At 36.9% G+C, this 18,433-nt stretch overlaps 1 protein-coding gene across 4 annotated transcripts in view; it reads right to left on the reverse strand.

The window, feature by feature from the left end:
* The window catches only part of C3H9orf85 (chromosome 3 C9orf85 homolog), a 284,332-nt gene that overhangs the window by 132,228 nt on the left and 133,671 nt on the right, over nucleotides 1-18,433 (reverse strand). The window contains exon 3 of one of the 4 annotated variants that reach the window (XM_036893463.2): nucleotides 2,864-2,882. The exons of the other annotated variants lie outside the window; for them this stretch is intronic. Coding sequence (XP_036749358.2) covers nucleotide 2,882 — 1 coding nt within the window. The 3' untranslated portion in view covers nucleotides 2,864-2,881. Of the gene's footprint in view, nucleotides 1-2,863; nucleotides 2,883-18,433 lie in introns of those variants that run through there. 4 annotated transcript variants of the gene reach the window in all.

The following is an 18,433-nucleotide window of genomic DNA, read 5'->3' on the forward strand; positions in this document are numbered from 1 at the left end:
AACACTTAAGATTAATGAGGGATGTGAAAAATTATTCAGAAAACTAAGAGGTGGAGAATTTGTATGCGTATATGACCATGGAATTCTCTTGGCCAAAAATCAACGCCACCAAATGCCTGCCTTTTGGAAGATATGAGAAGTTAGTAAGTATTGAATAGGTCAAGTCCCTGAGAAAACATGAAATAAATAATACTGGCTAGCAGGTCTGTTGCAATGGGTAAAGGCTGAGGTTCCCCTGAAGTCATTCCACCCACCTGCCTCATTCTCTAGTGGTTGTCACTCATTCAGATGCTCCTTGTGGAAGGAGTTACAGCTTTAGGTTTCGAAGCTACAGTTTTGGTTCTGACTTATGGGAGGGTCCTGCTCCTTAAATTCTCTTCTCAGCAAGACTCCAGAGCCTCAGTGGATTAATAACAACAACACCTGAAATACTGTTGCCCCAAGGTTTGAGCACTACACTTCAGATAGGTGAAGGCCTGCTAGTCAATCCAGTTGAAGAGAGGGGTCCTCCTTGGAGATCCTAAGAGGCAGCAGAATGTCAAGCAAAGAGCATGGATTCAGGCATTGGGCACATCTGAATTTGAATTGCAGCTCACTGAATGACCTTGGGGAAATTACTTTATTCTTGACTTCTGCTAGCTACCAAAATGAGGAAGCTAATACTGGCCACCTTTAGGGCTGGGTCATAAAAAATTTGTATAGAGCTCCTGTATATATTTTCCATTTAATAAACAACAGGGGATTTGGTGTTGAAAAGTGTGGGCTCTAGAGTTCTTGCCATTTACTGATTGGGGGATCCTGGGCAAATTATTAAGCTCTCTATGCCTCAGTTCCCTCATCTGCCACGTTGAAACAATGCCAATCTCTTCCCTACTGGCTTGCAGTAGGAGAAAGCGCATTACTACTCTTAGTGAAAGCCTTGGTGCATGACATGAACTCACCCAATACAATCTATCAGCATTATGGACTAATGTTATTGTTATTTGTTCTATTTTTATCATGTATGCACTTTGCCCTGAGAACAGTGTGACTTAGTAAACTTGCCAGTTGATGACAGTCTGATTAAGTACACATTCCATACTCTGCAGTTCACCCCCACATATTTACTGCGTGGCCACTATGAGGGAATCTTAAAAGGAGACTGGGATTTTAAGAGGCTAGAGAAGGACATGGGAGAGCATTTCACATCTCTTTAAAGGGACTGTGCGGAGGAAGACGGAGTTAGGAGTTCTAGGGACAGCAGCTAGGTCTATGTAACTAGACTATGAGTTATATTATTCATTTATTCATTTTAAAACCACTTTCCATTCATCTGTTCTTAACCAGTCACTGTGCTAAATGCTGGGGATAAAAAGGAACAGAAGCAAATGATACCAAAATAAAAATTAAAAAAGGAACAGAAGCAGAGTTTTCTATCACTTGCACCTGGATAGAGCTCCTTTTCCCTGGTAGCTGCAACCATATGGCCTCCAGAGGGCGCTGTTCCCCTTCAGTTTTCAGGCCAATCTGGTGTTTCTCAACAGTGAGCCAGCATCAGAGGGCCCTGGGAGGTTTAATACGTCCCTGGGCCCCACCTTTAGTTCTTCTTTCAGAAGGTCCAGGTGGGACCTAATGTGCATTACTGAGCTGCCAAGTACATGCTGATGCTGCTGGTCCAGAGACCACATTTTGAGAACCACTGCTTGCAAAGAGCTAAGACCCTTCTTGGTATCTTCAGAGCCCAGGTGAAATAAGGCCAGGACATTGAAAGGAGACATTACTAAATACTTTGTGGTGCTCAGTTTGGAGAGCCCTCTGTGTTCTGGCTTCCTGGCTGGGGACTGGCCTCTCTTCTCCTGTCTCCTTCTTCAGGCAGATGCACATTCCATACAGAGAGAGTAAGAAATTCTACCCCTAGGCCAGGCCGTAGAAGGAACAAAACCAATGAGGACATAACACAGGGTACAATACAGGAACTGTATAATCTGAGTGAGTGAAATGTATATAAAACAGCAGAAACTCTTCCTTTCCTTAACAGTGTCTTATTTATTTTTTAAGTCCCCGCAAATTCTAGAGCAGAGCTTTGTCCCTGGTGTGTGCCTAATAAATGTCTGTAATGAATTGAGTTAATAGCTTATGACATCTCCTCATGCACAGAAGTACAATCTACTTTATCTGTTATTCACTTGTTCTTATACAGCTGTATTTATCCAAAGAACTTTGAATCATTTATTATTTTTATCATTTATTGCCACAACTTTCCAGATAGCATATAGGCTCAATATACCCAGATTCATTCTTCCTTATCTCTGTACTATACCTTTGTTGGATCATTATCTTAGAAATTTATGCTTAATTACTAGTCTCAAATTTATTTCAGTGTCATGGCTTGTCGTGATGATGGATTGTTTTTGAAGAAAAATATGCATGAAATTTCTTCCTTAAAGCTTATCAATCACTAGTTACTCTTCATTGTCATCAATGATCTTCTTCGGAATGAAAATTGAACTTTCCCACTTGTTTTTTCCCTTATCTATTTTACTGTGGTTGTGTGCCCCCTGCAGAGGGAGGGCCACTAAAAAAAGCTACATCATGTTTTCTTCCACAGAAATATTCCCAATGGCCTGGAGGTCTTCAAAACATAGACAAAGCAGGAGTAGGAGAAATGAGGAGTAAGAAGAAGAGACGGCCATTGCATCTAGATCCCCCAGTAAAGCTTCTCTGTGGACATCACTGGGTTCCAAATAGAGGACAGGATAGAGAATGGAATAGACAGAAGAGCAACTGACAGCTCCACCAGCAGCAGCCATGGGCACCGTCCTCTTCCCTGTCAAGTCTCAGGTAAAAGGCTTGCCTTAGGCTTCAAAAGGATAGGCTGGGAAGAAACAGGAGCCAACATGGGTCTGAGAGAAAGAACAAAAGAGAGTTATAATGTGAGAACTGGAGCAAATGAGTGGGAGGAAATGGAAAGAGCATGAGAGAGAGAGAGACAGAGATGCAGAAGAACGAACAGCTCTTCCCACTAAGCTATACACACATTCCCAAAGCACCTCACAATGCCCTCAACCTGGAAGTCCGAGCCTCTACAGGCTGAGTCACCACCAGAGCCCTAAATAAACTGCTTAACCTAGTTCTGTAGGGAATTAGTTTTAGCCTTAGTCACTCATGTATTACCCCTTTATAATTGCAGTGGCAACCTGTCTGATCCAACCAAGGTGGACTAAAGTCATCTTTCTGATATCATGTTTGCAACAGCAATTTCATATAGTCATGCCTGTATTTAAAAGACCCCTCAGGGGCTGAAGAAAATAGAATATGGCCTCAGGATTCTCATCCAAATTCAATTGAAACTAGACTATATTAGAAAAATGAAAACAAAGAAATCACAAGAAATGAAAATTGGAAGTTATTTGTCAACCCTTAGCCAAAAGGTAATCTTTTCTGAAAGAATGTCTTGGGGATCACGTGTCATACTAGCAGATCTTTGTGGAATAGAGGGATTTAAGAACTTTTAGACTGATAATTTATGGGTGAAGACAACTGGTTTATCACACTGGATCCCTATAATGACCCAATGAGGAAAATGGATTTTATTTTACAAATGAGGAAACTGAGGCCCAGAGAAGGTAAGTGATACACCAATGATCACACAGCAAGAACCAGGAAAGTAGAACCCAGTCCTCTTAATTCATAGTCTAGTGCTCTAAGAAGTATGTATGGGCAAAATGTTGGCCCTCAAAACTTAAGACAAGGAAACATATCTACTTATAGTCAGTACTATTAAAAATCCCTCATAAGGTTATGCCTAAATTATATTCACCCATAGAAAACATAGTCTTATTTTTAAAAATCAAGGTTGCTTGGATTTTTTCTTACAAAGGCAACAATATGCCAAATTGAAAGAAAGATGAGAGTCAAGGATTAGATGCTTAGTTCAAAAACAAGAGTAGCCCAAGCAAATCCTCCTTAACCTTTCATTTCCTCTCAATCTGCCTCCATAGAATGTGTTGTTATGAATCCAGGATAGACAGGCACTAGCTGTAAGCTTCAAGTAGAAAAAAACAGAGACCCAAATCCACACAAAAAAAGAGCCCAGAGGAGATAGGTATAATATATATAGCAGGATAATACTTGTTTTTATGTCATTATTATCAGTGAAACAAGAGAATATATTTCATCCCTAAAAACTAAACAAGGTGCCATGAAAAAGACATCAAGAATTAAGAAAAGTTCCTGAAAATCCAGGGTATGACTGACAAAATTAATAAATAAGAGGGTTAGACTATAAAAACTAAGTAAATCTCCTAAAATATAGAACACCAAAAATAAAAGAATAAAATAAGAGAGAAAAGACAATATACTTAGAGGTGAAATCAAAGATATGCACCAAGTGATGAACAGCAGTTCCAGAAAAAATAAACAGATTCTCCAGAATAGACCACATAATAGGCCACAAAAAGGGTCTCAACAAATTCAAAAAGATTGAAATTATATAAAGCAACTTCTCAGACTGCAATGGTAGGAAAATTGAAATAAATTGAACAAAGAAAATAAAAAGTCTTAAAAACATGTGGAAGCTAAACAACATGCCTTAAATAAGCAATGGATCAATGACCAATTAAAACAGAAATTAAGCAATACATGGAGACAAATGAAAACAAAAATACAACAGTCTAATATTTATGGGACAGTCCAAAGGCTCTTCTAAGAGGGAAGTGCATAGCAATACAGGCCTACCTCAAGAAACAAGAACAATCCCAAATAAACAGCCTAAATTCACAATTAAAGAAACTAGAAAAAGAAGAATAAATGAAATCCAAAGTTAGTAGAAGGAGGGGCATAATAAAGATCAGAGCAGAAATAAATAAAATAAGAAAATAATAGATAAAATTAATGAAACTAAGTGCTGATTCTTTGAGAAAATAAATAAAAGTTAAACCTCTAGCCAGACTTATCAAGAAAAAAAGAGACAGTAAACAAGTAAACAAAATCAGAAACAAAGAAGGAGTAGTCACAGTGGATACCACAGAATTATTAGAGAGTAGTATGAAAAATTATGTCAATAAATTAGACAACGTAGCAGAAATAAACCACTTCCTAGAAAAATACAACCTTCTAAGACTGACCCAGGAAGAAACAGAAAATCTGAAGAGACCAATTACCATCAATGAAATTGAATTGGTAATCAAAAAACTCCCAAAAAACAAAATCTCAAGATCTGATGGCTTCCCAGGTGAATTCTAACAAACATTTAAAGAAGAGCTAATACCCACCTTTCTTAAAGTATTCAAAAAAGTAGAAGAGGAGGGAGTAATTCCAAACTCATTCTATGAGGACCACATCACTCCAATACCAAAACCAAACTCACTACAAAAATCCAAAATTACAGAATAATATCCCTGATGAACATAGATGCAAAAATCCTCCACAAACTATTAATATACAGAATTCATAAATACATCAAAAGGATCATCCATCAGGACGACCAAGTGGGATTTATTCCAGGTATAATATTGGTGAATCAATCAATATCATATACCACATTAACAAAAGAAGGATAAAAACCACATGATCATCTCAAAACATGCTGAAAAATAATTTGACAAAATTCAACATCCATTCATGATAAAAACTGTCAACAAAATGGGCATAGAGGCCATATATGACATAATAAAGGCCATATATGAGAAGCCTACAACTAACAACATATTTAATGGTAAAAAGCTAAAAGCTTTTCCTCTAAGATAAAAAGAAGACAAGGATGTCTCACCACTTTTATTCAATATAGTACTGGAGGTCCTAGCCATAGCATTCAGACAAGACAAAGAAATAAAAGGCATCCAAATTGTTAAGGAAGAAGTTAAACTATCACTATTTGCAGATGACATGATATTATAAATAGAAAACCCTAAAGACTTCACCAAAAAACTATTAGAATTAATAACTGGATCATAAAAGTTGCAGGATACAAAATTAATACACAGAAATCTGTTGATTTCCTATATAATAACAATGAACTAGCAAAAAGAGAAATCAGGAAAAGAATTCCATTTAAAATTGCATCAAAAAGAATAAAAAACCTAGGAATAAACCTAACCAAGGAAGTGAAAAACCTACACTATGAAAACTATAAGACACTCATGAAAGAAATTTAAAAAGACACTAATAAGTAGAAACCTATCCCATGCTCATGGATAGGAAGAATTAGTATTATCAAAATTGCAACAGCATTTTTCAATGAACTAGTACAAATAGTTCTAAAATTCATATGGAAACACAAAAGACCCTGAATAGCCAAAGCCATCCTGTGAAAGAAAAACAAAGTTGGGGGAATGATGCTCCCTGACTTCATGCTCTACTTAAAAGCTTCAGTAGTCAAAACAATATGGTACTGATACAAGAACAGACCCATAGATCAACAGAACAGAATAGAGAACCCAGATATAAACCTGTACATATATGGGGTCAATTAATATATGATATGATTAATATACATATTGGTGTCAATTAATATACAATAAAGGAGCATGAATATACAATGGGGAAAAGACAGTCTCTTCAATAACTGGTGTTGGAAAAACTGGACAGACAATGAAACTGGATTACTGCCTAACTCCATACACAAAAGTAAATTCTGAATGGATCAAAGACCTGAATGTAAGACATGAAACCATAAAACTCTTAGAAGAAAACAGAGGCAAAATCTCTCAAATATAAATATGAGCAATTTTTTCATGGACACATCTCTGGCAAGGGAAACAAAATCAAAAATAAACAACTGAGACTACATCAAACTAAAAAGCTTCTGTACAGTAAAGGACACCATCAGCAGAACAAAAAGTCAACCTATAGTATGGGAAAATATATTCATAAATGATTTATCTGATAAGGGGTTAACATTCAAAATATATAAAGAATTCATATGCCTCAACACCAAAAAAACAAATAACCTGATTCAAAAATGGGCAGAGGACCTGAACAGACACTTGTGCAAAGAAGAAATACAGATGGCAAAAAGGCACAGGAAAAAATGCTCCACATCACTAATCATCAGGGAAATGCAAATCAAAATCACAAGGTGATACACCTCACACCAGTCAGAATGGCTACTATCCAAAAGACAAGAAATAACAAGTGTTGGTGAGGATGTGGAGAAAAGGGAACCTTCCTGTTGGTGGGGATATCAATTATTGCAGCTGCTATGGAAAACAGTATGGATGTTACTCAAAAAAAAAAAAAAAAATAGAAATACCAGTCAACCTAGCAATTCCACTTCTAGGAATTTACCTGAAGAAACCAAAGCCCTGATCCGAAAAGACATATGTACCCCTATGTTTATCACCACATTATTTACAATAGCCAAGATATGGAAGCAACCTAAGTGTCCTCAATAAATGAATGCATAAAGAAGATGTGGTACATATACACAATGAAATATTATTCAGCCATAAAAAGAAAAGAAATACTGCCATTTGCAACAACATGGATAGATCTAAAGGGTATTATGTTCAGTGAAATAAGCCAGGAGGAGAAAGACAAATACTACATGATTTCAGTTATTTGCAGAATATAAAAACAAAGCAAAACAAAATTAACAAAACAGCAGTAGACTCATAGACACTGAGAAGTGACTGGAGGTTACCATGGGGGAGGAGTTGGGATGGCTAGGAGGGGAAGGTGTGGGGGATAAAGGGGCACAAAAATTCTCAATCAAAATGTAGGGTAGTTATGGGGATAGTGGTACAGCATGGAGAATACAGCCAACGACTCTGAAACATGTCCCTATATTGATAGATGGTAGCTGTACCAGTGGGGGTGAGGATTTAATAATATGGGTAACTATTAAACTACTATGTTGTATACTTGAAACTAAAATAAGACTGTACATCAAATTTTAAAAAGTAAATAGATAAAATGGAAAAATAAAATTATCAAAGAACTAATGTCTCTCCCCCCAAAAAATCCAGATAAAAGCAAAAGCATCTAGCTTGAAAGAGCTCACCAACTGCCTGATTTAAGTAAATAAAAAAGACCCACATCTAAGCCTATCATAATAAAATTTTGGAGGAACAAAGCAAACTAAAGAGTTTAACCACTCTAACAAAGAAAAAATACAGGTCATAAACAAATTAAACATCAAAAGGATTTTCAGTTTTAGGACAATTACTTCAAAATGTTTAAGGAACCATGGCTGACAAATTCTACACAAAATTACTAATCACATGTGAAGGTAATATAAAGATATTTATAGACATACAAGGGCTCCAAAAATTTACCTCACATGCTTGTTTTTAATATGCCACTGTAGAGTGCACTTCAGCAAAATAAAGGAGTTATAATAATTACAACAACAATGGAGGCAGCAGGGACTACAGAAACAGGGACCCTGCAAAAGGAGACACAGAATTGAGTGTCTGGAGTGAAATGGCTGGAGACCATTTCAGAATGGGTTGGAAAGGCCAAGGACAATAGTCAACCTAGAACCATAAACTCAGGAAAATTATTTTCCTTCTTAGAAAAACAAAGACTAAGATTGTTTACCATCAAAAGACTCTCACAAGAGAATGTTAAAAGACATTCCTGAACATGGAAAATGGTTACAGGTTATAGAAGGAAATAGGAGAAGGGGATAAAGAGGTTGGCTAACATGTTGATAAATATAAATAAATAGAGACTGACTGCATACATCAGTAATAATGAAGCTTGATTTGAGGGAAAAAACAAAAGAAGATAGAAAAACCCTGACAAAAATTGCAAGACAAATCAAAGGTCTTTGAATTTGAAAAAAAGGGGGAAAAGAATAGAGATACTGATTAACTTAGATTTTGTTACACATGTCTATTATGATTTTAAGAGTTGAAATGAAAGAATTAAACCTTCATATTATGTTTGATTAAGAACTGCAATGAAGAGTAATCCAACAACTCCAGCTAAAAAGAAAGCTCTTCCTTTATCAAAGAATTCATTATTATATGTAAAAGGAGTAAAGAATTAGAAAGTCACAAGTTTTTAGCCACTAACAAAAAAAAATGAGTACAGCAAGGATTACCAATGAATACTAAAAATAATAGGTGAAAAGTTGACAGGCAATGGAATATTTGCAAAGTAACAAGGTATCAGTCCATTGGTTACTTGTGAGTCACAAGGGGAAAATGAAGTCATCAGGCTTACCATAACTGAACCCAGTGGTGAATATTTACATCACTATTAAGTAAACAAGCATTATAAGAATCTTGGCATGATACAATAGAAAATAAACAACATGGTCTATGATATATAGTAGCCAAAATTGTTGAACCTGAATCTAATCAAGCCTTTAGCTTTCATGTCTAATTTCTAGGAAATACAGGGGCTAGAAGAACAAGTTAAATACCACCACAAGAAAGCAATCAGACAAATCCGGAATTGAGAACATTCTACATAACAAATGACCTTTTTAAATGAACAACGTGATAAAAAGAAAAGGTATGTGTAGGAAAGGAAAGGGGAGTAATCTGGATTCAAAGAAATACAGGAAACAAAACATAATAGCCAAAAGCTATGCATAGACCAAGACTGAATCTTATTACACATCAAACAAATGTAAAAGATCTTTTTGGAAACAGTTGGAGAAATTTGAATACTAACTGGGTACAAGTGATATTAGAGAATGATAGTTAATGTTAAGTGTGATAATGGTTTTATGAATATGTAGATATGTCCCTCTTTTTCTGAGTTCCATATTAAACTATTTAGGGTATAAATGTGATACTTTCTGCAATTTACTTTTAAATATGCAAGGAAAAAATTAATATATGAAGCAATTAGGGAAAACTGTTAACACTGGTTAAATATAGGAGACATCTATTCATTAAACCAGTGCTTCTCACACTTTAACATGCATGTGAATAAACTAAGGATATGGTGAAAATACCAAATCTGCTTCAATAACTCTGGGGTGGGACCTGAGTTGTGGCATTTTTAACAATCTCTCAAGTGATGACTGATGCTACTGGTTCGTGAACCATATTTTGAGGTTCTAGATACTATAATATTTTCTCTACATATCCAGTTGTTTAAAAAAAACAGTTAAGGCTGTTTATTAAAGAAAAAGAAATGAGATAATCACAGTAGATAGCAATTCAAGATGGTGGCATGAGAGGTGAGAGAGAGAACTCCTCCCAAAACCACACATACTATGAAAATATAGTTATTACAACTAATCCTAAAAGAGCAACAGAAAAGAAGGCTGCACCAGACTACATTCACCGGGAGAACAGAGTGGACCTCAAGAAACAGGATAATGTACCACCGGCAAGACCCAAGCCCCTCCCCCACCCCAGCTCACTGGTGGGAGGAAGAAAAATGGAGCAGGGAGGGGGTGGAAGCCTAGGACTGCTGAACACCCAGCCCTGGAGATCTGCTATGGGAGCACAAACCTACATTACATAGTGTTCTGGAGATTAGTGGAGTTGGAAAGCTAAGATAGGTGGAATACTTGGGGAGACTGAAATTCCAGCCATTTGTGGAGGACAGGGATCCACATCCAGCTGCTCTGGGACAAAGGAAAGGTGGGAAGTCTGAGAGGCTTCCTAGCAGCAAGAGGGCTGCTGAAGGAGCAGGGTTTGCACAGAGCTTGCTGCGTGTAGAAGGGATAGGTAGACAAGGTTGTATGGGCACGCTCTGCCGAGCAGGTTGGGAACTTTCAGGAGCTTCAGGCACTCCATCCCCCTAGCTCATCTCCAAGGCCCCTAACTGTGATATGCAGCCTGCTGTGCCTTCCTCCTGGCCTGCTAGCACCAGCTCACAAACTGGCAGTCCCTACGCTGGCATCAGGTCAGCCAGAGGGAGGCCCCACCTATGACAGCTACAGATGCAAAGCACAGAGTTTTACACCTGTGTGCTGGCCCACTGGTTCTGACAGTGGAGACAAGGTGCTGCAGCTGGGAAGCAGGAAATAGCTCTTTCTTTCCCACAGGCACCAGCACCACTCCCTTGCAATCCCTGACATCTCTCCAGGGGCTGAGCAGTTCCAGTGACTAGAGCTTCTGGGCACTACAGGGTGCCACATATAAATATGAAACGTCAAAGGAATCTGGTTAAAACAAAAATCTCTCAAACACCAGACAAAGGGCAAAATGGAACTGAACTAACCAATCTTCCTGAAAGACAGTTCAAAATAAAAATCATAAACATGCTCATGGAAGTACAAAAAAATATTCAAGAACTCAGGGACGAATTTAGGATGGAGATTCAATCATTAGGAAATTCCATATACGAAATGAAACATACAATGAAGGGATTTAACAGCAGACTAGATGTAGTAGAAGAGACAGTAAATGGAATAGAACTTAGAGAAGAAGAATACAAAGAAGCTGAGGCACAGAGAGAAAAAAGGATCTCTAAGAACAAAAGAATACTGAGAGAACTGTGCAACCAATTCAAACAGAAAAATATTCACATTATAGGGGTACCAGAAGAAGAGAGAGAAAAAGGGATAGAAAGTATCTTTGAGGAGGTAATTGCTGAAAACTTCCCCAATCTGTGGAAGGAGGTAGTCTCTCAGGCCATGAAGGTACACACATCTCCTGACACAAGGGACCCAAGGAATACAACAAGAAAACATATAATAATTAAAATGGCAAAGAGCAAGGATAAGGACAGACTTTTAAAGCAGATAGAGAGAGAGAAAAAAGATCACATACAAAGGAAAACCCATCAGGCTGTCATCAGACTTCTCAACAGAAAACTTACAGGCCAGAAGGGAGGGACATGATATATTTAATGCAATGAAGCAGAAGGGCCTCAAACCAAGAATACTTTATTTGGCAAGATTATAATTTAAATTTAAAGGAGAGATTAAACAATTTTCAGTTAAGCAAAAGCTGAGAGAATTTACCTCCCACAAACCATATCTACAGTGCATTTTGGAGGGACTGCTATAGATGGAAGTATTCCTAAGGCTAACTAGCTGTCACCAAGGGAAATAAAACCACAGCAAAGTAAAACAATTAATTACTAAGCAGATGCAAAATAAAATCAACAAAATCAAACCAACTACCTCCAAAGTCAATCAAGGGATAGACAAAGAGTACAGAATATGATACCTACTATATAAAGAATGGAGGAGGAAGAAAAAGGAGAAAAAAATAAAAAGAACCTTTAGGTTCTGTTTGTAATAGCATACTAACTGAGTTAAATTAGTATGTTAGATAGTAAGGGAATTAATTACCCTTGAACCTTTGGTAACCACGAATCTAAAACCTGCAATGGCACCAAGTACATACATATTGATAACCACCCTAAATGTAAATGGGCTGAATGCACGAATTAAAAGACACAGAGTCACTGAATGGATATAAAAACAAGATCCATCTATATGCTGCCTACAAGAGACTCAGTTCAAACCCAAAGACATACACAAACTGAAAGTAAAGGGATGAAAAAGATATTTCATGAAACTAATAGGGAGAAAAAAAGCAGGAGCTGCAGTTCTTGTATCAGACAAAATAGACCTCAAAACACAGAAAGTCACGAGAGACAAAGAAGGACATTACATAATGATAAAGTGGCCAGTCCAACAAGAGGATATAACTATTATAGATATCTATGCACCCAACACAGGATCACCTACATAAGTAAAACAAATACTAACAGAATTATAGGGGGAAACAGAATGCAACGCATTCATTTTAGGAGACTTCAACACACCACTCACTCCAAAGGACAGATCAACCAGACAGAAAATAAGTAAAGAGACAGAGGCACTGAACAACATATAAGAACAGATGAACTTAATGGACATCTAAAGAATACTCCATCCAAAAGCAACAGGATACACATTCTTTTCAAGTGCACCTGGAACAGTTTCAAGAATAGATCATACACTAGGCCAAAAAAAGAGCCTCAGTAAATTAAAAAAGATTGAAATTGTACCAACCAGCTTCTCGTATCACAAAGGTACAAAAGAAGAAATAAATTACACGAAGAAAATGAAAAAGCCCACAAACACATGGAGGCTTAATAACATGCTCCCAATTAATGGATCAAGGACCAAATAAAAACAGAGATCAAGCAATATATGGAGAGAAATGACAACAATAATTCAACACTGCAAAATCTGTGGGACGTAGCGAAGGCCGTGATAAATGGGAAATACGCTGCAATACAGGCTTACCTCAGGAAAGAAGAACAATCCCATATGAACAGTCTAAACTCATAATTAACAAAACTAGAAAAAGAAGAACTAATGAGGCCCAAAGTCAGTAGAAGGAGGGACATAATAAAGATTACAATACAAATAAATAAAAATCGAGAAGAATCAAACAATAGAAAGAATCAATGAAAGCAAGAGATGGTTCTTCGATAAAATAAACAAAATAGATAAACAACCAGCCAGACTCATCAAGAAAAAAAGAGAGTCTAAGCACATAAACAGAATCAGAAATGAGAAAGGAAAAATCACTACAGAAATACAAAGAATTATTAGACAATACTATGAAAAATTATATGCTAACAAACTGGATAACCTAGAAGAAATGGACAACTTTCTAGGAAAATACAATCTTCCAAGGCTTCCAAGAAAGAAACAGAAAATCTGAACAGACCAATTACCAAAAACAAAATTGAATTGGTAATCAAAAAACTACCTAAGAACAAAACCCCAGGACCAGATGGTTTCACTGCTGAATTTTATCAAACATTTAGGGAAGACCTAATACCCATTGTCCTTAAAGTTTTCCAAAAAATAGAAGAGGAGGGAATACTCCCAAACTCATTCTATGAGGCCACCATCACTCTAATACCAAAACCAGGTAAAGACACTACGAGAAAAGAAAATTACAGACCAATATTCCTCATGAACATAGATGCAAAAATACTCAACAAGATACTACCAAACCAAATTCAAAAATACATAAAAAATATCATCCAGCATAATCAGGTAGGATTTATTCCAGGGATGCAAGGATGGTACAACATTCAAAAATCCATCAACATTATCCACCACATCAACAAAAAGAAGGACAAAAACCACATGATCATCTCCATAGATGCCGAAAACATTTGACAAAATTCAACATCCACTCATGATTAAAACTCTGAATGAAATGTGTATAGAGGACAAGTACCTCAACATAATAAAGCCATACATGACAAACCACCAGCCAACATTATACTTAATAGTGAGAAGTTGAAAGCTGTCCCTTTAAGATTGGGAACAAGACAAGGATGCCCACCCTCCCCACTTTTATTCAACATAGTTCTGGAGGTCCTAGCCATGGCAATCAGACAACAACAAAAAAATAAAAGGCATCCAGATTGGCAGGGAAGAAGTTAACCTGTCCATGTTTGCAGATAATATGATATTGTACATAAAAAAACCCTAAAGAATTACACTAAAAAACTACTAGATCTAATATCTGAATTCAGCAAAGTGGCAGGATACAAAATTAATACACAGAAATCTGTTGCATCCCTATACACTTAATGATGAACTAGCAGAAAGAGAAATCAGGAAAAATATTCCATTCACAATTGCATCAAAAAGAATAAAATACCTAGGAATAAACCTAAACAAGGAAGTGAAAGACCTATACTCTGAAAACTAAAAGACACTCAAGAGAGAAATTAAAGAAGATACCAATAAATGGAAACACATTCCATGCTCATGGATAGGAAGAATTAGTATTGTTAAAATGGCCATCCTGCCTAAAGCAATCTACAGATTCAATGCAATCCCTATCAAAATACCGACAGCATTCTTCAAGGAACTAGAGCAAATATTTCTAAAATTCATATGGAACCAGAAAAGACCCCAAGTAACCAAAATAATGTGAGAAGGAAGAATAAAGCTAGGGGGATTATGCTCCCTGTCTTCAAGCTCTACTACAAAGCCACAGTAATCAAGACAATTTGGTACTGGCACAAGAACAGACCCATAGACCAATGAAACAGAATAGAGAGCCCAGATATAAACCCAACCATATAAGGTCAATTAATATATGATAAAGGAGCCATGGATGTACAATGGGGAAATGACAGCCTCTTCCACAACTAGTGTTGGAAAAACTGGACAGCTAATGCAATAGAATGAAACTCGATTATTTTCTAACCCCATACACAAAAGTAAACTCAAAATGGATCAAATGCCTGAATGTAAGTCATGAATCCATAAAACTCTTAGAAGAAAACATAGGCAAAAATCTCTTACCTATAAACATGAGCAATTTTTTCCTGAATGCATCTCCTTAGTCAAGGGAAACAAAATCAAAAATAAACAAATGGGACTACATCATGCTAAAAAAGTTTCTGTACAGCAAAGGACACCATTAGCAGAACAAAAAATCATCGTACAGTATAGGAGAAGATATTTGTAAATCACATACCTGACAAAGGGTTAACATCCAAAATATATAAAGAATTCACACACCTCAACACCCAAAGAGCAAATAACCCCATGAAAAAATGGGCAGAGGATCCGAACAGACACTTCTCCAAAGAAGAAATGCAGATGGCCAACAGGCACATGAAAAGATATCCCACATCAGGGAACTGCAAATTAAAACCACAATGAGATATCATCTCACGCCAGTTAGGATAGCCAACATAGAAAAGACTAGAAACAACAAATGCTGGTGAAGATGCAGAGAAAGGGGAACACTCCTACACTGCTGCTGGGAATGTAAACTAATTCAATCATTGTGGAAAGTACTATGGAGGTTCCTCAAAAAAATAAAAATAGAAATACCATTTGACACAGGAATTCCACTCCTGGGAATTTACCCTAAGAATGCAGGATCCCAGTTTCAAAAAGGCATATGCAGCCCTATGTTTATAGCAGCACTATTTACAATAGCCAAGAAATGGAAGCAACCTAAGTGTCCATCAGTAGATGAATGGATAAAGAAGATGTGGTACATATGCACAATGGAATATTATTCAGCCATAAAAAGAAAACAAATCCTACCATTTGCAACGACATGCATGGAGTTAGAGGGTATTATGCTCAGTGAAATAAGCCAGGCAGAGGATAAGAACAAAGCAAAAACTGAAGGAACAAAACAGCAGCAGACTCACAGAACCCAAGAATGGACTAACAGTTGCCAAAGGGTAAGGGATTGGGGAGGGTGGGTGGGAAGGGAGGGAGAAGGGGAATAAGGGGCATTATGATTAGCACATGTAACGTAGGGGAGGGGCACGGGGAAGGCAGTATGGCACAGAGAGGACAAGCAGTGATTCTATAGCATCTTACTACACTGATGGACAGTCACTGTAATTAATGGGTTATGTGGTAGGGACTTGATAATGGGGACAATCTAGTAACCACAATGTTGCTCATGTGATTGCATATTAATGATATCAAATAAAAAACAAAGAAATGGGTATGTAAATTCCAAAACAAAAGAAAATAGAAGTGAAACTAAAAATAAATCAATTCAGAAGAAAGTAGTAATGGAAAAAGGAGGGAATATAGAAAAATCAGTATGAGAATGAAAAGGACAAGTTAGAAACAGATTTGAATACATGAGTAATCACAAAAAATAAAAACAAACCCAATTTACCAGTTAGAAGACTGAGATGGTCTAACCGATAATTAGAAATTCCAATCATATCCTATATAGAAGAGAAAAACTTAAGACATAAAGGCATAGATAGAAAAACTGATAGTAAAAGAATTGAAAAATAGATATATGTACACACAGCAAATACTAACAAAGAAGAAAAAAGCTGTTGTAGCTATAGTAGCCTCTGCAAAATAGAATTTCAGGCAAAAGAAATATTATTTGGTTAAAGAAGTTCACTAGGTTGATAAAAGTTTCAAGTACTAAATTGTGGTATTCTCATAAAACGGAATACTCTAAGTGCAGTGAAAAGAAATGAGCCAGAGTAAAAATGGTTAGTTATAGAAAGATGTGTACAATATTATAGCATTGCTATGAAGTATATATCTGTGTGTATGTGCATGCTGTATAGCTTAGGGATGCATAGATACATGAAAATTATAAAGAAGTAAATGAGAATGGCAGAAGATGAATTCAGAAAAGTAGCTCCTTCTGGGGGAAGGGTACATAGAAACATCAAATGACCAGAAACATTTTATGTATTAAATCACCCTTGTGTATGCTGCTATTCATTATGTTATTCCTTACATTGCCATAATATTTTTTCAATGATAACGGAATGAAAACATGTAGCTACTCATCATCCTGTTCAAAATCCCTTTGTAATGACAGAAAATAACCTTTTTTAAAAGAATGAACTCCTAATAGCTCCAGAGACAACAAAAGGGGATGTATAAATCATCAGACTAAAAACACTGGGACTTCTGAGATAGAGTAACAAGAGTAGAGGAATGGCAGCCCAAAACACATGGCAGGCCACAGAAAAGAGCAGTCCTCTCTGAAGAAACTCAAAGCTCATAGTCATGACTTAAAAGCACTGCTCAGTTGTTATAAAAAATAAATAATCTTTCATCAGATTCTTTTCTTAAGGCTTGGCAGCAGAAAAAATAAAAATAGAAAAGCACTTCTCATTACTAGGCCCTAGAAAATTCTTCAAAAGCAATTGACAGGCTGATTTGATCAATTAATTAAAGGATCTGCCTGCAGCTATCATCACAGAATAACTGGGCTAAATTGACCCTTCCCTTCCCTCTCACTGACCCCACTACTTTCTCCTGATACTGAGCAGTGGCCAGCAATGACTTTTGAGTCCAATATGAAAACCCAATGCTTTTCTAACCCAAAGAAATGTAAAATACTGGCTGAATTAGGGATAGAGATGTATTTTGTTTGGCCTGGAGAGTAGTGCATTTATTGAAAACTTTTAAATAAAAATCCAAATATGCAGTCTATCATGATAAAACAAAACAAAACACTAAGGACCAGACATGCTGCACCCCTCATTCCAATATGACAGCTGCTGGACCTGAGTTTTGCTCATCAAGGGTTAAGTTCCTAACAGCTTCTGTCCTTTGCCTGCCTGGCCCCTGCTAGCATTTTTTGTTTTTTCTTCTGTCCTAGATTTGTGGTTCCCAGACTTTTCTGTGGGTGCTTGCTAAACAAGTTTCCCAGGCCTTCCCCTGAAGAGTCTGATTTGGTGTGTGTTATAGGTTGAAATGTGTTCCCTCCAAAATCATATGTTGGAGTCCTAACCACTGGCCTCTCAGTATGTGGCCTTATTTGAAAACAGGTCAAGGCACAGGTAATCAAGTTAAAATGATATCATAAGGGTGGACCCTCATCCATGTGACTGGTGTATGTATAAAAATAGAAATTTAGGACCCAGAGACAGACAAGCAGAGGGAAAACAATGTAAAGAAATAGAAAGAGAAGACAGCCATTGACAAGCAGGGGAGACAAGCCTAGAACAGATCCTCCCTCACAGCCCTCAGAAGGAAGCGACCCCGACAACACCTTGATCTTGGACTTTCAGCCTCCAGACCATGAGACAATACATTTCTGTTGTTTAAGCC

This window comes from Manis pentadactyla, chromosome 3 (genome assembly GCF_030020395.1).
Source record: "Manis pentadactyla isolate mManPen7 chromosome 3, mManPen7.hap1, whole genome shotgun sequence".
Classification (NCBI taxonomy): domain Eukaryota; kingdom Metazoa; phylum Chordata; class Mammalia; order Pholidota; family Manidae; genus Manis; species Manis pentadactyla.